The sequence below is a fragment of the Myotis nattereri genome, assembly GCF_964212035.1.
Source record: "Myotis nattereri genome assembly, chromosome: 10".
Lineage (NCBI taxonomy): Eukaryota > Metazoa > Chordata > Mammalia > Chiroptera > Vespertilionidae > Myotis > Myotis nattereri.
Window position 1 is genome coordinate 24,262,794 of NC_138085.1, and position 21,782 is coordinate 24,284,575.

Below are 21,782 nucleotides of genomic sequence, written 5' to 3' on the forward strand. Positions count from 1 at the left end.
CACCAGTTCACCCCTAGGCAACTCCGCAAGGCTCTGAGGCCTGTGGCCCATGCTCTGTGTGCCCATCTCCCATCCTGGAGCGCCAAATGGGCCAACAGTAATGATGACCAGCCACGTACAAGACACAGTGGTATGTGGGTAACATCGGAATTAGGGCCCCTCAGCAAAAATTCGATGGTAGATTCCAGAGAGCCTCTATGTGGTGTGCCAACCATAGCATCTCAGCTTTTTATATTAGACCAGAGGCCTGGTGCATGAAATTGGTGCACTCTGGAGGGGGGGCCCTCAGCCTGGATTGAGAGAGGGCGCAGGCCAGGCCGAGGTTCCCCACCGGTGCATGATCGGGGCCAGGGAGGGATGCAGGAGATTGGCCAGCGGGGGAGGGACCGTGGGAGGGCTCCAGGGCATGTCTGGCCCATCTCACTCAGGCCTGATTGGCCAGACCCCAGCAGCAAGCTAACCTACCGGTTGGAGCATCTGCCCCCGGGTGGTCATGCCCATCATAGCGACTGGTTGACCAGTTGACTGTCTGCCCTCTGGTGGTCAGTGCATGTCATAGCGAGTAGTTGGGCAGCCTTAGCATATTATTAGCATATTACGCTTTGATTGGTTCAACGGCCAACCGGCTGACTGGACACTTAGCACATTAGGCTTTTATTATATAGGATATGAGGATGCCAAGTTGGAACAAAGGGTTTACTGGCTTAAGAGAGAGAGAGAGACAGAGAGAGAGAAAGAGAGAGAGAGAGAGAGAGAGAGAGAGACAGAGAGAGAGAGACAGAGAGACAGAGAGACACAGAGAATGCACAATTCAGTGACCTAGAGGGTCATACCCGAGTGTGGAGTTCAGCAAAGTTATTTTTGCCAAGGGCCAGGTGGTCAATATTTTGGGCTTTGAGGCTGTCACTGAACTGTGCACCTCAACTGAATGGGGATGTTTTGCACAAACATCTGTGGAGCGTGTGACAAAGACATGACAGGCGGCCAGCCAGCGTGGCTCAGTGGTTGAATGTCAACCTTGAACCAGGAGGTTACGATTTGATTCCCGGTCAGGGCACATGTCTGAGTTGCGGGCTCAATCCCCAGTAGGGGTTGTGCAGGAGGCAGTCAATCGATGATTCTCTTTCATTATTGATGTTTCTATCTCTCCCTCACCCTTCCTCTCTTAAACCAATAAAAACATATTTTTTAAAAATATTTTAAATAAAAGAAATGACGGGCTATCAAGGAACATCAAGGTCACAGCCAGGAAAACCAACAAACATCATACAAGCTGCCTTGATGTCTTAAGGGGAAGCAGAAAGCCTCAGGATTCACAGAGACCACGATGCTACCTGGAGACTCAACACCAAAAAGCATCTGCAGTTCAGAGATGCATTGTAAGCGAGTACTCACCTTGTCCACACCAGCGCTCACAATGTAATTCCCCTTTTTGTTCCATTTCAGGGCAAAGATGGGGCCTCTGCGTTGGCCTAAGGTTCTGGCCAGATTACCTGTGTGTAAGTAAACAAACAGCAAACACGCTGACTTCAAGGCCACAGCCCAGTCACGCCGTGACTCCACACCAAAGCAGCTCTCCCCCAACCCCAACCTGAGGGCGGCAGGACTCACCGTCTTCCATCCAGATTCTTGCAAAACCATCGTAGGAACCTGTTGCTAACAGCGTCCCATCGCTCTGTGGGCCAGAAAGAAACAGCTTAGCAGTGGCAGTTCTGACGAAGCGAAGAAAACCTCTTACCCCAGGGCTAGGCCATTCTGGCATCAATAATAGGTCCCCAGCCCGGCCGGTGTGGCTCAGTGGTTGAGTGTTGACCTATGAACCAGGAGGTCATGGTTCGATTTCCAGTCAGGGCGCATGCCTGGGTTGAGGACTCAATCCTCAGTAGGGGGCGTGCAAGAGGTAGCCGATCAATGACTCTCTCTCGTTATTGATGTTTCTATCTCTCCCTCTCCCTTCCTCTCTGAAGTCAATAAAAATATATTTTTAAAAAATCAGTCCCCAGTTAAGAGACTCACCAGCCCCATTTAACTACTCATCTCACACACCTCTTAAATCGGCGGTTCTCAACCTGTGGGTCGCGACCCCTTTGGGGGCCGAACGACTCTTTCACAGGGGTCGCCTAAGACCATCGGAAAACACATATATAATTACATATTGTTTTTGTGATTAATCACTATGCTTTAATTATGTTCAATTTGTAACAATGAAATTGGGGGTCACCACAACATGAGGAACTGTATTAAAGGGTCGCGGCATTAGGAAGGTTGAGAACCGCTGTCTTAAATGAATATGTAAGGCAGTGCTTCTCAACCTTCTGGCCCTTTAAATACAGTTCCTCATGTTGTGACCCAACCATAAAATTATTTTTGTTGCTACTTCATAACTGTAATGTTGCTACTGTTATGAATCGTAATGTAAATATCTGATATGCAGGATGGTCTTAGGCGGCCCCTGTGAAAGGGTTGTTCGACCGCCAAAGGGTTGTTCGACCCACAGGTTGAGAACCGCTGATGTAAGGTGTTACAGCCGAGGAGAAGAGGGGCAAGTAAAATCTGTTGCAACCATTCACCCCAATGACATAATTAAAAAGACCATATAAAAGCCCTGGCTGGTGTTTCTCAGGGGTTAGAGCATCGGCCTGAGCACCAAAGGGTCTCAGGTTCGATTCCCAGTCAAGGACATGTACCTGGGTTGCAGGTTTGATGCCCAGCCCCGGTCAGGAGGCGTTCAGAGGGCAACCAATGAATGTGTCTCTCTCACATCGATGTTTTTCTCTCCCTCCTTCCCTTCCAATCTCTCCAAAAAATCGATGGGAAAATAGCCTCAGGTGAGGATTAACAACAACAAATACCAGGCCAACAGATATGACACATTGGAGACTTTAGTGAGCCTTGAACATCGTGTAGGAAAGGACAGTTTGTGACAAAATGACAAGAGTTTGCATAAACACTTCAAAGAGCCAGAGAGAATGGCAGGGGAAGGTGTAGAGAGCTGTGTCCCACCTGTCAATTGAAATACCAAGGCGGAGCCCTGGCCAGTGTGGCTCAGTTGGTGGGAGCATCGTCTTCTACACCAAAAGGTTGTGGGTCCAATTCCCAGTCAGGGCACACGCCCAGGTTGTCCCCATCAGCAACCAATCGGTGTTTCTCTCTCACATCAATATTTCTCCCCCTCTCTCCCTTCCTCTCTCTCTAAAATCAATAAACATCCTCAGGTGAGGATTAAAAAGAATTGTTTAAAAGAAATACCAAGATGGACAGTCACGTTTCCTTGGCTGCTCGAAGACGTGGGCTAGTGCTGGGAGCGAGTGGTCACTGAGGACGCAGCCAGCCATCTGCCCCACACAACCTGGCTGGCGCTCGGGAAGGGAGCCCCCAGACACCAGCACCCCTGGGCCCCATGCGGCAGCCCTGATGTGCAAGCCTCTGGGAGGCACTTGGTGCTTACGTTCCAGTCCAGTGAGGTCACGTCTCTGTTACTGGGCACGTCCTGCCCCTTTTCTCGGATACAGTGCCGCAGCACGAGCTGGGTGGACGCTCCATTGCTGCTTCCATTCAGGTTCCAGATCCGCGCAGTCGAATCTGTGGACCTGCAGAAGGAAAGGCGCTGCAGTCAGCTTTCAGCTCGCTCACGGGTTTTCTCCTTTTTCCCACCTTGCAACCCACTTCAGCGCCCACAGCAGAGGAGCAGAGGCAGGCGATGGTTCCAGGCCAGTCTGCTCTGGCATGGACACCAGGAAAGACCCGGGGGACAGGCCTGACATAAATCCAAAGCCAAGCATGCGAACTGCTTTCTCTTTTCTCACTGGGTTCTCTCCGCATTATCTTTGCTGCACTAATTTTAAATGCCGGCATTAGTCCCCACCCCGGGGGGGAAAAAATGGCACAAGGACTTCTCTACAATTTGACCACCATTGGAGGTACCCAAGGGAGGGCAGCACAGGTGCCCAGGCGTTGGTCTGCACACCTGGGAAGGTGCCCCAGGCAGGTGAGAGGGAGTGAGCTCCATGAGGCGGGACTGCAGTGCACAGCCAGCAGCTCGGACCCTGGCCCTGGAGCACCTCCAGGCGGGCGCCCTTACCCAGAGGCCAGGAGGTCGCTGACGGGGCTCCAGGCACAGATGAAGACCTCGGACTCATGGCCCCGCAGGACCCTGGCTTTGTTGGGTGGGACTTCGACGTCCCCATCTACTTCTGTTGTCTCCACTGGTTCCGAATGACTTTCTGTGGGAGGAACAGAAGCCACGTGGTGAGCAACGCAGGAGAACAGTGTCCCTGGGCATTTCGCTTTCACACTCAGCCTTTCTGCATAAGATCACCTCTGAGAAGTACAGCTAAACCACGGCTTGTGTCACTTAGCAAATGTGTCATGTTTATTTGCTAAGTACAAGGAGGGGCAAAAGTAGGTTTCCAGTAGTGAATATGCAAAACTTTATTCTCTTATGATTATTTAATAATAGAAGCCCGGTGCACAAAAATTTGTGCAATTGGCGGGGGGGGGGGGGGGGGGGTAAGGGAGGGGGTCCCTCAGCCCGGCCTGTGCCCTCTCGCAGTCTGGGACCCCCCGGGAGCTTAGGCTTGCTCCCGGGCGGCAGAGAGCAGGCCCAATCCCTAGGTGCAACCCCTGGTCGGGTTCAGAGCAGGGCCGATTGGGGAGCTGGGGCGCCGCCCCATCATGCACAGAGCAGGGTGGATTGGGAGGCTGAGATGCCACCCTCAGTCACGCTCAGGGTAGGGCCGATTGGGAGGTTGGGGCACCGCCCTGTCACACTCAAGGCAGGGTCGATGGGGAGGTTGCAGGGCCACCCCGTCATACACAGAGTAGGGCCAATCAGGGGGTTGGGGCGCTGCCCCCTGTCACTCACAGAGCAGGGCCCATCAGGGGGTTGTGGAGCTCCCCCCTGTCACTCACAGAGTAGGGCCAATAGGGGAGTTCGGGCACCGCCCCCTGTCACACACAGAGCAGGGCCGATCAGGGGGTTGGGGCGCCGCCACTGTCACACTCAGGGCAGGGCCAATGGGGAGGTTATGGCTCTACCCCGTCACACAAGAGCAGGGCCCGTGGGGGGCGGGGGGGGGGGTTGGGGCACCACACCCTGTCACACACAGAGCAGGGCTGATCAGAGGGTTGTGGCCCCGCCCCCTGTCACACACAGAGCCACAGGGTGATCAGGGGGTTTGGGCCTGCCCCCTGTCACACTGATCCAGGTGCCGGGAGGCCTCACTGCTCTGCTAATCCTGGTGCTAGGAGGCATATTAACTTTTTACTATATAGGATAGAGGCTTGGTGCACGGGTGGGGGCCGGCTGGTTTGCCCTGAAGGGTGTCCTGGATCAGGGTGGGGGTCCCCACTGGGGTGCCTGGCCAGCCTGGATGAGGGGATGATGGCTGTTTGCAGCTGGTCACACACCCTTCAGGGTGGGGCTCCCCAATGGGGTGCCTGGCCAGTCTGGGTGAGGGGCTGAGGGCTGTTTTCAGGCTGGCGGGTGACTGAAGCTCCCAACCGCTCCTTTTTTTCTTTTTTTTTATTCTGGGCCAGCTTTAGCTCTGGCTCCAGCTCTGAGGCCTCTGCTGCTGAAAGCAGGTATCTGGTTTGTTTGGGTTCTATAATTGAAACACTGTATCAACTCCAGCTCTGAGATCCCAGCTGGCTGAAAGCAGGTTTCTGGGGTTTTGTTTAGCTTCTATATTTGTAACAATGTTTCAAACTGCAAGCTCAGAGGCCGGCAAGGCAGGCGGGGAACGCTGGTTTCCTCCATCACTGAAGCAAGCAAGCCTCATGTTCACTTCAAGCTGCCTAGCTGCCAGCCGCCATCTTGGCTGGCAGTTAATTTGCATATCGCCCTGATTAGCCAATGGGAAGAGTAGCGGACGTACGGCTAAGTACCATGTTTCTCTTTTATTAGATAGGATTGTATGATTTTCCATAGGAACTGTAGCTTACTTTTGTCCCACCCTATACATTATGTTGACTCCAAGTTGGACAGAGGAATAGAAAGAGTTATCTATTCTCCATAAGTAGGTCCAGGCTAATGTGTAACAGCCACGGGAAGGATCACAAGCAGACAGAGACGACATCGTTCAGAAAGAAATGTAACTCTGGACCCCGGTCTGGCCACAGCCTGCCTGGCAGCAGCATGGAGCCGAGGGCAGACAGGTGCAGGCCTCGGGATGAAAGTGACCTGGAAAACGGCCAACTGAGTCCCAGGAGGAGCTGCTGCTCGGAGTGTGGGAACTCACCCACAGTCACTCACGCAATGCACACCGTCTGTCTCGAGACATGGTGTGCTTCAAGGGACAGCCATGTCTGTGTAGCCATGTTTCACTATTTTCTTAATATTTAAAAGAAATCTGTGTAATTTTAAAGTTTGGGCCCTGGCCAGGTAGCTGAGTTGGTTACAGCATCATCCCAACACACCAAGGTTAGGGGTTCAATCCCCGGTCAGGGCACACACAAGAATCAAGCAATGACTGCATAAATGAGTGGAACAACAAACTGCTGTATCTCTCTCCCTAAAATAAATCAATCACAAAAACTTGAAAAAGCTTGCAAACTTCCTATCCCGGCAGACATACAGATATCTCAAAGCTCACCAAGTACAAGTGCGTTTTGGTGAAGGAAGACTCAAAAAGAACGACGTCAGTTTTCTGTTTGATTTTGAAACCCGAGGGCTGTACCTCACATGAGGGGCAGCCACTGAACGACCTGAGATCCAGGCTACCCATGTTCCTCTTCTTGCTCCACCCAGCATTTCGGATCTTGTGCACCTGACTATGGAGCCACTGGTGGGAAGCCTTTCCATTTTATTAGACAGATGGCCTTTGCACCATCCTACTGCGGTACAATCACCCCACTGCCTGCCCGGGCAGCCCACTCCACGCTGGAGCCGACTTGTTAGCCGGAGAGAGATGTGAAGAATTCACTGGCCTGCGCCTGCGCACAATAACCGCCATGGGCTGCGCTGCGGCTGCAGCCTCATCTGAGGTGGCTGGCCAGCTGTAGGTGAGGAGACCACGGGGTGAGGTGTCAACACCATGGTCAACTCAGTCCTCAGGGACAGTGTGGCTGCAGGGCTGATCCAAGTGGAGCAAATTCTAACCAAGGGAGAACATTCACATCTGCAGAGGACATGTGCACACTTGCACTTGCACACACACACACATGCACACGCACACATTACACATGCACACCCACAGATGCACACATTCACGTGCATAATATACATGCACACATATGCATTCACAAACAGAGATGCACACATACAAACTTACACACACATGTGGCCAGGGCTATTGCTTCTCCATTTAAATCTTAAGCTTGGTTTCACGATTGCTACCAGAACCAAAGCAAAGCAAAAACAAAATTGACTTTCTACAACCTTCCCTCTTTCTGAGAATAGTAACTCCTATTTGATGACGTTTTCAAGACATTCTATACAATTTTACACAAATTGAAGGCATGGCTACAAAAATAAAAATTTTATTGCTTATGAAGACAATTCATATACAATCTTAAGACGACAAAGAATAGCAAGAAATTTTTGAGAACGTGGAAAAGATTTATTCGATTACACAACAGGTTTTTATTCTCTGGTGCAGTTAATTTGGCAGCAGCCACTTACCTGGAATGGTTATTAATCTGTGCAAAATTAGGCCGCTGACTCATTGGATGAGTTACAGTTTTGTGGTGATTAACACATATATATTGGGCTACAGCTTGGGGCTGAATTACAAGGCCAAGTCTGGCCTTCAATGCTATTGTAACTGGGTCCCCAAACTGTTTAGCATTCACCCTGTCTCCTTTAGAAGCACTTAGGACAGAGCACAGAAAACACACAGGAGCAAAGCAAGCCATGTGTTGTCAGGATCTGCTGGGGAGAACAGATGCCCTGGGGAGGGAGACACCAGGTGCATCTAGACAGCACCTGACCACTGTCTAAATGCACCTGGGCAGAGAGAGATCCAGGTATGCCCTGGACGCACCTGTTACCTCCATGGAACTTTCTGGAGGCGTCGCCCACATGTAGGAGCTGGGGCTCCCATCCCTACTCAGCCCTGAACTCCACTGGGCGGGATGGGAGTGGCGGCAGCACCTGCAGCTACACCTGGTTCAGGTGCTATCTGCAGCATCCTCCATGCAAACACCAGGTGGAACCTCCTGAGACTCCGGGGCACCACTCAGAGCCCTTGACTTCATCGCACCAGCAGCCCAAGAGACCCCTGCCATCAAGTCCTGCTTAAAAACAGCCCAGGGCCCCTGGTGCCCTTGGAGCAAGGCCTGGGTTCCTGCCCGACTGCCCACCGAGATCTCCTCGCCTTCCTCTAACTTGCAGGAAAGCGGCTCCCTAGACACAGACTTTCTGCCCAGGCTGTCTGCCTGTGGGCGGGCCCAGCACCAACACAAATGGATCCCTGCACGGTTCTTGTGGGGACCGGGTCTGTGAGGGGCCTTCCTGGTCCGCCTCCTCTCAGCAAGGTCTGGGCAATTCAAGAATAAGGCTGGGCCCAGCCAGTGTGGCTCAGTGGTCGACTGTTGACCTATGAACCAGGAGGTCATGCCTGGGTTGCAGGATGATCCCCAGTGTGGGGCGTGTTTCTATCTCTCTGTCCCTCTCCCTTCTTCCCCGAAGTCAATAAAAATATATATTAAAAAAAAAAGGAATAAGGCTGAACACCTCGATCCACTTCCTTTGATCCTATGAGCCGTAACTCACGTTCCATACACCTCACCATTTGCAGCGTACAGCTCAGTGGTTTTCAGTATACCCAGCGCTGTGCAACCGTCACCAGTACCTAACGCCAGGGCATGTCATTGCCCCAAAAGAAGCCCGTGCGCATTAGGAGATTCTTCCCAGTCCCTCGCCCCCAGGCCCTGGCAACCGCCAATCTGCTCTTCGTCCCAGTGCGCTTGCCTACGTTGGACATGTGATATCCACGGGATCCTACAGCACGTTCCGACCTGTTTTCATTTCAAGCACTAAACACACACTAGCAAAAGGGCTGGTGTGTGGTGATCACAGCAGGAGGGTGCAATTTACATTCCAGAGACTCTTGCTACAAAAGGTGTTAGAAGTTATCACCTTCTGGGACCAGGGGCTCCGGGGGGAGTTCATCACAAGGCAGCGGAAGGCCATTGCGCCCCAAACTCCCGCAGCATTCACCCCTCTTCGCTACCCACCCACTCAGGCCAGGCTGCAGTTGGACAAGTTCCCTGCCGCCTCCCCACCTCCTCTGCGGGTCCAGAGAAGTGTTTCTTTAGAAACTGGTTCTTACTTCATGTCACAAGACCATGTGACCTCCTTGTTAACATTCCGATTCCGGGGCCACAACCATGACTGAGAGAGTCTGCACTGTTCCTTCTGATGTGAACGGCGGGAGGCCTCGGCTCTTGGCAGCAGTTCTCACACCGGAACCACTGAATTCCCCTGGACCATTCCCCACCATCTGGACAATTCCCCACCAACTCCCAGTCTGGGGTTCAGTAGTTCGAGGGGGGCCCAAGAGCTTGCACTCTAGTAAGTTCCCCATGATATTCAGGCTGCCAGGCTGGGAACGAGGATTTGGCCTGCCGGCAGCCATCCCATCCCCAGCCAGCGGCCAAATCCTGCCCGCTGCCTGCTCCTGTCCATGAGGTTTTAGGGCACACGGCCCTGCGTGCAGTCTCTGTGGCTATTTCCCCGCTGTAAGAGTGGAGGAGAGAATTGGGCACACAAAGCCAAACATATTCACTTTCTGGCCCTTTGTAGAAAAAGTGTGACCACTAATGTATAGAAAACCACCCAAATATTAGAAATATCCTGAGCTTGTCTATTGTCAGGTTGAAATTTCTGGTTCTCCCTTGGATTTCAGAGAATTGGGGGGGATGTAATTTTATAAAATCCCAACAGACCTGATACAAAATCAATTGTGGTGAGAACAATGAATGTCAACAGAAAACGTTCAGCCCTGGCTGGTTGGCCTGCAGACTGAAGGGTCCTGGGTTTGATGCCAGTCAGGGGCATGTACCTCACTTGCAGGCTCGATCCCAGGCCCTGGTTGGGGCACGGTGTGGGAGGCAACAAATTGATGTGTCTCTCTCCCATCGATGTTTCTCTCTGCCTCTCCCCCTCCCTGCCACTCTCTCTAATTATCAATGGAAAAATAACCTGAGGATTAACAAAAAAAGAAAACGTTCATAAACTCTGCAGTGCTATGTGAAGATGGTATCAAACCCCTACCACCCTGCAAAGGTCAAGTTTACTGAGTGCACCCCCTGTAGCCTGGGTTCATGAAACAGAACCAGAGGATTCAAGACACACACATCCCTTTTTGCTGGAAGCTGTTACTGGAAAGAGGAAAGAGAAAGGAAAGGGAGGGGGTGGGATAGGAGCTCACTTCCCAGGGGGCAATGCCTTGCTAAACTGTTACTGCCCTGGGCCAGGAGCAGCCCTGCGGGGCATCCTACCCTAGAATCACACAGCAGTGGGGCAAAGGGCATCTCCGATGATGCCCACAGAAAGGAGTTCCACAATGCACCGGGAGGAAGGGACAATGCTGTCCTCCCTGGAGGGTCTGTCCACAGCGTCCATGCATGACAGCTTCCCCTGAGGACGGGCAGTGTGTGCAGTCCCCCCTTTTGGCAAAGGTCCACCCTCATCGGCAAAGCGGGACACTAACCGAGTCCGCTCCCCGGGCATGTTGGAGCACCCCATGCCCACGCTGAGCGAGCAGCAGCAGCAGCTTTAGACACTGTCACCACAACCCGAAGGTCGGAGACGATGCTGGGCACCGGGACACGTGTCCAGGGTGTTCTGAGAGCCCAGGGGAGCCCACACTTGTCCGAACAGGGCCCCGTTCCCATTCCCTAGGCATCGTTAAGACAAGAATCCCCTGAGCCCTGACTGGCGTGGCTCGGTTGGGCGACATTCCATGCACCAAAAGGTTGCCAGTTCAATCCCTGTCAAAGGCACGCACCCATGTTGCAAGCTCGATCCCTGGTAGGGAGCATGCAGGAGGCAGCTGATCGATGTTCTGCTCTCTCACATCTACGTTTCTCTCTCCCTCTCCTATCCTCTCTAAAATCAATAAACTATTCTTAAGATAAAGAAAATACCCCCGTTGCCCTAACTGGTTTGACTCAATGGATACAGCGTCGGCCTGTGGACTCAAGGGTCCCAGGTTCGATTCCGGTCTAGGGCATGTACCTTGGTTGCGGGCACATCCCCAGTAGGGAGTGTGCAGGAGGCAGCTGATCGATATTTCTCTCTCATCGATGTTTCTAACTCTCTATCCCTCTCCCTTCCTCTCTGTAAAAAATCAATAAAATATATTTTAAAAAAATACCCCCATGAGTTTTTTAAATTGTTCATTTGCAGATTTTAAGATTTTAAAGTTATTGGTTTTAATTTTCTTTAGACAGGCTCTAAGCTAGAATGACCAACCCTACTGTCTGATTTATGGTGGGTGCAATGCCCCGTGCTCTGGCGCTACAGGTACCCTGCTTGCGTGAGTGTATGACAAAGTTCAAGGAAAATACCCAAGAGAACTGAAAACCTGGGTCCTGTGCACATGTGAGTGTCCACGGCAGCACTATTCCTAATGGTCAAAAGTGAAACAAGCAGATGTCCATCAACTGATGACTGGACAAACAGCATAGGGCCCATCTGCACAGTGGAATATGATGCAGCCATGAAAAGGAGTGAAGCTCTGACACGGGCCTTGATGACGGGATGCTCAGTGAGAAACCTGACACCAAAGACCACATAGTGTGAATCCATTTATATAAAACTAGAGGCCCAGTGCACAAAATTCATGCACTGGAGGGGGGGGGGGTCCCCGCAGCTCGGCCTGTGCCCTCTCGCAGTCCAGGACCCCTCGCTCCTTACTGCCTACCTGCTTGCTGCTCCCTACCGCTCGGCTCACTGCTCCTTAGCGCTCCCGCCACTGCTGCTGCACTCGCCAGTGTGAGCCTGGCTTCTGGCTGAGCAGCGCTCCCCCCCCCCCCCCCCCCCCCCCCCGCCCCTGTGGGAGTGCACTCACCACCAAAGGGCAGCTCCTATGTTGAGCATCTGCCCCCTGGTGGTCAGTTCATAGCGAGCAGTCATTCCACCATTCGGTTGATTTGAATATTAGGGTTTTATTATATAGGATAGGATACTGAATGTGAACTGTTAATGAAAAATAAAATTTAAAAAAGAACCAAGTAAAATTTTAGATCTGAAAAATTTTTAATATATATATTTTTAATTCTCACCTAAGGATGTTTTTAAAATTTATTTTTAGAGAGAAACATCCATGTGACAGAGAAATACCAGTAGGCTGCCTCTGCACCTGCTGACCCAGCGGGATCTAACCTAAACCTAAGATGTGCCCTAACCTAGAATCCAACAGGAAATCCTTTGGTGCATAGGTTGCGACTCCAACCAATTGAGCCACCTGACCAGGGCAGATCTGAAAAAAATTTTTTAAATGTACCTCTAGGCCCTGGTCGGTGTGGATCAGTAGTTAGAGTGTCCTCCCATGCACCGAAGGGTCATGGGTTTGATTCCAGGTGAGGGCACATACACAGGTTGTGGGTTCCATCCCTGTCGCATTGCTTGGGCAACTGATCGATGTTTTTCTTTCTCTTAGTTTCTGTCTTTCTCCCTCCCTTCCACTCTCCGGAGGAAAAAAAAAAAATCAATGCAAAAATGTCCTCAGGTGAGGATTAACCAAAACAAACAAACACACACCCATCCCCAGTGTGGTTATTGAAGGAGCATGCACAGTATTTGTTGGGGGGGGATGGGACTTCACTTTCTGTTTTAGCAACTCTGTGAGCCAGAGGTTTATCTTTTATTTTAATTTTTATTGATTGATTATTTTAGAGAGAGGAAGAGGGCAAGAGAAACACCAGTGTGTTATTCCACTTATTATGCTCTGTTTGGTTGCTTCTTGTCTGTGCCCTGACCAGGGACCCAACCCGCAACCTTGCTGCATCAGGAGGAGGTTCTAACCCACTGTGCTGGGGGCTGTCGGGGCCTCCCAACAAAACCTCTGGGTGCCCTGGCCCCTGCTGTGGGCCGGAGCTCCTCTGCCACAGCAAAGGTTTGGGTTCATTCTGTCAGGGCACCTACTTAGGTTTCGGGTTTGATCCGGGTCGGGGCTGACTGCTGCTCAGGAAGTGACCGAGGACCGTTGAGGTCCGTGTGCTCTAGTCATTGGGTGGGGAGCTGGGGTTCCATTGCCGACCTGGCCAACTCTGATGCCCACTACCCCGTCCTCCATCCAGGACGACTTCAACTGTGGCAGCTGCGTGGCCTCCGCCTGCGTACACATCGCATGGGCAGGTCGCCCTCTCCGCGGCTCGCCAGGCCCTGCTGCTGCGCAGTCGGCCCGGGAGGCGGATTTCCGGACCCCCAGAGAGAGCGGGGTGCGTGGGGTCCGGAGGGAAAGCACTTAACTCCTCCTCCCTTCGGGGCGCCCGTCCTGCAGGGCTCGGAGGGGAGAGCCGCCCAGGGAGGCCTCCTGGCTGGGTGCTGAGAAAACGAAACGGGAGCCCTTCCTCCTTGAACCCTGTCGTCTTCGGTGTAGAAAGGGACGGACGAAAGCCTCAGCAGCCTTACTGGGGCATCTTTAAGTGAAGATGTTATTTTTTTTTGGTGAAAATAAGTTCATTGTGTAATCAATATTGTGTAATCATTGTGATTTATTGTGTAATCACTGTGATTACACAATAACCTGCATTGAGTTATCTGCTGGGATGTTTGTGCTTTAGGGCATGTGAACGCATTTTATTTTATCTGAGGCGGCCTCATGTGGCATGCAGCCACGCCCACCCGCTCCTGCCTGTCGTTACCCCTGAGGGCGTCCCGGATAACTAGCATATTCCTCTATTATTATACAGGATGTCTGAAACACGCAAACCCATCAGACAGAGCGCACACTGGTGGTTTCTGGGGGTTGGAGAATGAGGAATGATTGCTAATGGGCACATTTCTTGTGCAGTGATGAAAATATTCACCATTTAGATACTGAACTGTATACTTTCAAAGGATGGATTTGATGGCATGTGTGTTAATTCTCCTGATCTGGGCTTGTTCAGACCAACAGCCCAAGCCCATGCCCAGGGGTGCCTGTTGCCAGGTGTGCCTGTCACCAAGATAGGCTTAAGGTCAGGCAGGCTCTGCTTTCCCCACCCCCTCCCCAGCCTCCCTGTGACCCTGAGCTCTGGGTGAAAGGGACTCTGGCAGCAGCAGAGATGGGAACGTGCAGCCAGGAGAGCCAGGAAGGAAGCTTGGGACAGCCCGCTCCCGAGTAGGGGTTCCGGGGTTCCAGCAGGGCTTCCTTGAAATGTGATCCAGAGTCGCTCTCATCCCAGGTTCTAACCCAGGGGTGGGCAAACTTTTTGACTCGAGGGCCACAATGGGTTCTTAAACTGGACCGGAGGGCCGGAACAAAAGCATGGATGGAGTGTTTGTGTGAACTAATGTAAATTCAAAGTAAACATCATTACATAAAAGGGTATGGTCTTTTTTTTTTTTTTTTTTTTTCCAGTTTTATTCATTTCAAATGGGCGCGGGCCATAGTTTGCCCACGGCTGGTCTAGCCCAAGCATGTGAAACTCACAGGCTAACACGGGACAAATAAACAAGGTTGAAGTTTATGTGGGCTGCAAAAAAACCCAAAAGCTTCAATTTTCATAGAAACGTAGGTTTATTTTCATAGAGACATGCTGAATAAAAAGGGTTGAAATAAATGAGTAATCATTAACATAAATAGAACATTTTAATAATTTTTCTTGAACATTAACAGACACTGAATAATTGCACAAATCAATAAGCATAACGCAAATAAACCTATTTTTCTTGTTCTCTGAAAGCAAAATATTTCCTGTTGCGTACACCAAACAAGTCAGTACAAGACTAATGATGTGGCAATCGGCTGCTAAAATATTCGCTTGCTAGTATTAGTGGCGAGAAATGGTGCGCCTGTGCATAAGGCACGTAAGGGAAATGAATGCAACACGATTATAGTGATCAGTTCATTATTAATAATTCTGCATAGCAGGATATTGTAAAAATTAAGTTACGAAATTTTTATTAAAACGTTTCTTACATACCGTTATATTGGCTGGGCCACAAAAATATTTGTTGTGGGCCACATGCAGCCCGTGGGCCGAGAGTTTGACATGCTTGGTCTGGCCAGTAAGAAATACACCAAGAGACACAGATATCACTTCCAATTTTGTAGAAGCCACATTTTAAAGTGGTTTTTAAAAATCTTTTTATTGATTTTTAGAGAGAAGAAAGGAGAGAGACAGAGAGATAGAAACATCAATGAGGGAGAATCATGGATTGGCTGCCTCCTACATGTCCACTACTGGGGATCGAGCCCACAACCCAGGCATGTGCCCTGATGGGGAATCGAACCTTTAACCTCTTGGTGCATGGGTTAACACTCAACCACTGAGCCACACCAGCTGGGCTAGGAACCACATTTTAAAAAGGAAAAGAAATATGTGAAGTTAATTTTAATAAGAGACTATTTGTTTAATTCAAAGGAGCCAAAATATTTCCACATGTAATAGATGTAAAGGGATTATCAGTGAAATTCTTTACATCGCCCTTTTTTTCAGACTAAGTCGAAAGCCCAGGGTGTACTTTCACTTGCACTACATCTCATTTTGGACTCGCCACATTTCAAGTGCTCAAGAGTGACATGCGAGTGGCTCCCAAGGGGCAGTACAGGCCTAAAAGATCAAGACGGGAGAGAGGATATGGAAGATGAGGCTGTGAAACAGTCAGGAGCGAAAACAGAAAGAAGCATCTATAGCAGCCATTTTCATATCATGACACACATAAAGTAATTACTAAAATTCTGCAGCACACCAAAAAAAATATATTCTTTGCCGATTTGACCAAAATAAATAGGTATAAATTTGATTCATTCACACCGAATTGTTGTGTTGGCTGTTGCTGTATTTTTATTTGACAATCTAAGGGGAAAGAGGTCATGTTTTAAACACTCTAGCAGCACACTGGTTGAAAGTCGCTGTGTATACCCAGCTAAAGTGTCACATGAGCAGTCACTGAGGTCATGGCTACTGTTACTGAGTTCCAGCCAGAGCATGAGGACTCCAAGGGCGCTCTGGTCCCTGCTTTGCTGGACGTCTGCAGGACTCAGACCCACGGAGAGCGCGGAGGCAGTGCCCAAGTTAGTGACCACCGCGACTGTCCAGGCGAGCAATAATGCAGGCAGCCCCATCACCGGGATGAGAAAGAAAAGGCAACACAAGACACGCAGGCTCCAAAGGAGGTGGGGGTCAGCTGGCCGAGGAAGGTCAGGAGAGAGATACTTAGGGATGAGTCCCAGATTTGTGGATAAAGCTATGGACAGGGCTGGCAATGCAGGAGAATTAAAGGAGGTGAGGGAAGATGAATGAATGATCACCGTCTGGATCACTCCGAGTTTGCGGGCGAACCCAGGTCGGAACTGCACATGGAGATTCAACAGTTGTCTACACACACCCACTCTCTCCAGGGAGTGCAAGGGACCACACAGATGAGAGACGGGAGAGAAGGGAAGGACTTTCGGGAAACCAGCACTGGAGCGGACGGTGTAGCGGACGGCAAGGGAAAGAGCCAGTGAAGGACGCATGTGTGAAACAAGGAGTTTTCAGGAGACATCGTTCTCAGGTGGGTCACCTCAGAGTTACACACTGGGAAAGTGTTAGAAACAAAGTCAGTGGTGTTCCATTTTCAAGGCAAGGCATTGAAAATTGAATGGAAAATTACTGGTAGTCTGCTTGCATAGCGGCCTGCAGTCGGACCTGACTAAGTTCATGCACTTGGAGAGTCCCGGGGTGGGGGAAGGGGGGGGGACAGCACTCCATGCAATGACTGGCCACTTGAGGGGCCTCCAAGCAGAAGACCCCACAGGCCAGTGTCTTCAAAAGAAGGAAGCATGAGCTTTAAACACTGACATCCTTTCGTGACACACGGTTACACAGCAAGGGCGATGTTGCAGCCAGGGAACATTGGGCAGCCTGCAGGGGGTTTTCTGGTTATCACACCTGCAGAGGGGGTGCCAGTGGGAGAGAACAGGGATGCTGCTACACATCCTACAATGCACAGGGAAGCCTCCCAAAGAAAATGAACCAGCCCAGAACGTCAACAGCGTCAAGATTTAAAAACTGTCGTCAGATGGATGTGAGAGTCATTCAATATGGCTCTGCCAACGGATTTCCCACAACTGCAGATGGCACTGACTGGAGGGAAAACAGGAACATTTGGAGTCTAGATCTGGTCCTCAAGGTCCTTCTCAAGACTTGCTGGGTTGCTGACCCCAGCGCACATTTATACAGTGGGCTACACAAGGTCTCCACCAGGTCAGGGGCTGAAGCAGCCTAGATGGGGCACCCCTCCCAGTTCTAAGATGCACACCCCTGTGAGGCTTTCTAAGGAGACCTCATTATCACAGCAAGAGTCCTCACACAGGGTCCAGCTTCTCCCAGCCAGATTCTGTCAAATAGGGACTGTGCTAAGACCCAGGGCTCTAACATATAAACTATTTAATAACAAAGTGGTTGTTTTTTTAATACACACCCAAGGATATGTTTATTTTTATTGATTTCAGAGAAGAAGGGAGAGATAGAAACATGATGAGAATCATTGATCAGCTGCCTCCTGCACGCCCCCTACTGAGGATTGAGCATGCAAGCCAGGCATGTGCCCTGACCGGGAATAGAACCAGTGAATTCTTGGTTCATAGGTTGATGCCCAACCACTGAACCACACTGGCCGGGTTATACTGATTTTAGAAAGAAAGGAAGGAAAAGAGAGAAACACTGATTAGTTGCCTCCCATATACACCCGACCAGGGATCAATCCCATAATCTAGGTATGTGCATTGACCAGGAATTGAACCCACAACCTTCCAGGTGTATGGGATGACTAATCAACTGGGCCACCTGGCCAGGGCTTATCACAAAGTTTTTTAAATGCAAAAAATTGATGAGAAGAATTACTATCTAATGAGCCCTGAAGATTTTTCAGTAACAAGAGGAAAAGAAGTCAAAGCTCAGATTAAACTAAATTCTGGTGTGAAACAATTGTCCCCAGGGCCCATCAAAAAAGTCTATTTCCATTTTTTAAGTAAAGCTAGACACGCACTCCTTCATCCTTTTCTTTTAAATTCTTGTTGTTGAAAGTATTACATATGTCTCCTTTTCCCCCACTGACCTCTCTCAGCCCGCTCCCACCCCCCAGCACAGGCGCTCACCCCCCTACTGTCTGTGTCCTCATCCTTTTCTAATAGCGTGATAGTTAATTACCAGCTGCTAAATTGTAAGTGAGTGTCCCTGACAACTAATCCAGGAGAAAAGACACTTATGTAAATACTGTCAATACTGTTCCACGTGTGCGTGTGTGAGAAGGCCTCTGTGCACTTACATACAAGTGTGCACGGAAACTCAGAACACAGCCCAAGCCGCTCTGAATCCTCTCCCGCGTAAGCAGAGAAACCACAGCTCTCCCGTCACCCTGAGGCGGCTACAAGACGAAGCAGCAGTTTAAGGGAGGGACGCAGGAGCGCCTCAGATAAGAATCACAAGCATTTCAGTCTGCAAAATCCTGACGCACAATCCAGGAAGGCTGTGTGTGTACCCTGCTACCAGCCTAGCCATAAAAACTTTCCAAAACAGAGCAAAACAAACAAAAACCTTAGTAACTCCCGTGGGAGCCAACCAACAGGCAGACGCCCGGAGAAGGCCGTCTTTCCCTGGGTGTCACGGCCCGCCTCTTTCAGCTTCCAGAATGGCGGCCTCTGAGGGAGGAGAGGCGGCCACTGATAATGCACTGGGTCACCAGTGTATCATTTTAGAACTGGGGGGTCCTCTTAGACAGCTAGAACAGGGATTTTAAGAACTTGGGGTACCTGTTGTCAGATGGGTACTAGATTTATCAGGGTGATCACTTCGTAACTAACATAAATGTCTAATCACTGGGTTGCACACCTCGAACTACTATAGTATTGCGTATCAACTGTAATTAAAAAATAAAAAAATATATTAAGGAAAAACAAACTTGGGGTACCTTAGAAAGGATGAATGCTTTGGAGTCGCTTTATCCAGCTGTAAAACAACTAAATTTTAAAGTGACTTCCAGCTTTCTCACACTGTGTAAGGCCAAAAAGCAAGACTTCTTCGTAAGTAAAGTTTTACAACGTGTTCCATCGGCTATAAAGGCAAGTCCAAGGAAGAGACAGGGTGGGGCAAACATAGTTTTACAGTTGTTTGTATGGAAAATAATACGATTAAGTAATAATACAAGAATAAACTGTTTTGAGTACTCACAACTGTAAACCTACATTTGTCCCACCATGAATGTTGAATCATGTATCTTTTCCTAAAAAGAATACATGAAATGTTAAAGGTCCGAGTAGCTTATCCAATCCCTTTAATTTTACCATCAGAAATGCCCTGTAAAACCTTTATTTAAAAGATACAGGCAAGCCCTGACTGGGTGCTGAGTGGGCTGGAGCGTCCTCCCATATATCAAAAGGCTGCGGGTTCCATTCAGGGCACACACCTAGGTTGTATGTTCGATCCCTGGTCTGGGCGCATGAGAGACAACTGATCAATGCTTCTCTCTTGCCCTTCTCTCTCTCTAAAAAGAATTTGTTTTAATTAATAAAAAAGTTGATACCCAAGTATATATATATTTTTAAAAGATACAGGCAAAATACGCTTTAATACAAACTTTGTGGGGAAAATGCTCTTGCTGGGCCAGGCGTGCAGTGACTGCCCACCATCTTTCCCAGGAGTGCAGTCCACATAAATTCAGTGCACTCTGAACAAGCCTGCCTCAAAGCCCCCGGTTCTGCAAATATAAACGTGAGAGAAAGTACGGAACAGAACAGTTGGGCGGCTCATTTGCTCTCTGAACAACGGAGCCACCCACCCCACTGCCCACGTTCATGCCGGGAGGGTGGGCTGGCAGTCACCAGGTTTCTCCCTGCGGTGGACGCGCAGGAAAGACCAGGAAACAGGTAGGTCACCTTCAAACGCTTCCAGGAGCCAAACATTTTCACATTTTCAATGGAACTTTGTCCCTAGGAATGAGCTGGCCCAACCCTTCCCAAGTAAACGGACCAACCCACACTCTGAACCAGAACAAAAACAGGGCGATGTGTTTGCTGTTTGCGTGTCTTTACAGGTTCCCCTGGTCCGTTCCAAGATGAATTTTGTTTCTGAGACAAGATAATCTCGTTCTAAAGCAGCCCGTCTCCCCCAAACCCCATAGGAGAATCCCATTCCTGATGAGACACATTGGGAATGTCTTATCACTGGAGCTGAAACTCCGCTTTCATAAAGGCGGCTGAAAAGTTTCTGTGCGTTTGGGCAGGTCTCCGGAGCGCCAGGGAAATGGAAACCGAAAGTGAGCGAACAGTGACGGACAGATGCGAATCTGCGGGCTGGATGGCGGCGGCGGCTGGGCTGCGTTTCCTAGCGGTAAGGGTGCAGGTCCCAGGGGTGTGGAACCCCGGGCCCAACAGAGGCACGCACCGGCGGGGAGCGTTCCCTCCGGGCCTCTGGGCGGCCCCACAGGTGCAGGCCGCTGCTGGCGAGGCCGGGAGTGACGGGGACCCTCCGGGCCCCTTCGCGGAGAGGGACCCGGAACAGAAGCCATTGAAACACTGCGCGGCGCCAGGCGGCAGCTGGGCTCCGGCCGCCGCAGAGCAGCGGGGACGCCGCGCCGCACCTATGCGTGTCCGGAAGTCCGCCTCCCACAGGTGACCGGGCCGACGCGCCCCGTTGCGGGGGGCGACGGCCGCGCTCCCGCCGGTGCCTCCACCCCTCCGAGCCCCCGCCCACCCGCGGGCGCCTTACCTTGCTGATGCCCCGCGGCGGGCCGTGCTGGCGGGCGGCCTTCAGGGTGAAGCCCCGAGGGGCGCCACCGTTCAGCTGCACCTCCACGGGGCGCCCGCCTCCGGCGGTACAGGCCCAAGGCTCGGGCCACGCGCGGGGCTCGGCGCCCTCCATGGCGCGGGGCGCGCAGGCTGCGAGGCCCCAGAGGCCGCGGGCCCACCTCCATGCGCTCCGGGGGTCCGGCTGGCCGAGGAGGGGAGGCTTCCGGCCACCAGCGAACTTGCGCTGCAACTTGAAACTGCGGGGCCGACCCGGGAAGGAGCCGACGGGGCTGGCGGCGGGAGGGCGGAGCGGCGGGAGGGCGGGGCGGGGCGCGGGGCGCGGAGCGGAGGCCGGGCCGGGGCGGGCGGAGGCGCTGGGGCGCGTGCTCGGGTCTCCCCAGCGGCGCGGGGCGAGAGGGGCGCGCGCTCGGGATGCGCGCTCGGGGCCGGGGGTGGCCCGGGCTGTGGCTCGGGGCCCTGCTCGTCTTCCCGCGCGGGCGCCGGAGGCCGGTTTGGGGCCCGTCAGCCCGCCTCCGGGAAGATCGAGGCGCGGCCAGTGAGGCGGCGGAAGCGCCCGCGCGGGGCGGGCCAGACAGCGGCCGCAGGCCTTGGCGCCTCCATCTTGGAGCGCGCGGCCGGCCCTGCGCCGCCGCCTTTGTGGGCGCGGACTTGGGGCCACGCAGGTGAGGCCGGAAGCGGACGGGAGCCGCGCGCCAGCGGCCGGTCCCGCGCGGACGCACCTGGTCCCGAGTTCCGGGCATCGGGACCGCAGGTCCCGGAAGCGGGCCGTGCGCGCGCACACTGTTCCAGCTGGAGAGATGGGAGGGCGCCCCCTCAGCCAAGGGACCCCGGCTGGCCCTGTGCCCACGAGGGACTGCCCGTGCTCCACAAACCCCCTCCTGCGGCGTCCGGCCC

The 21,782-nt window shown here is 51.8% G+C and overlaps 1 protein-coding gene across 1 annotated transcript in view; it reads right to left on the bottom strand.

The window, feature by feature from the left end:
- Positions 1–21,123, bottom strand: part of LOC308525992 (F-box-like/WD repeat-containing protein TBL1X) — a 33,788-nt gene extending 12,665 nt beyond the window's left edge. Inside the window, exons 1-5 of the mRNA XM_081100894.1 lie at positions 20,848–21,123; positions 4,082–4,223; positions 3,449–3,590; positions 1,612–1,675; positions 1,396–1,493 (exon numbers count right to left, since the gene is read on the bottom strand). Of these exons, the coding sequence (XP_080957020.1) occupies positions 1,396–1,493; positions 1,612–1,675; positions 3,449–3,590; positions 4,082–4,223; positions 20,848–21,052 (651 nt within the window). The 5' untranslated portion in view covers positions 21,053–21,123. The remainder of the gene's footprint in view (positions 1–1,395; positions 1,494–1,611; positions 1,676–3,448; positions 3,591–4,081; positions 4,224–20,847) is intronic.
- Between the last annotated feature and the right edge of the window lie 659 nt (positions 21,124–21,782).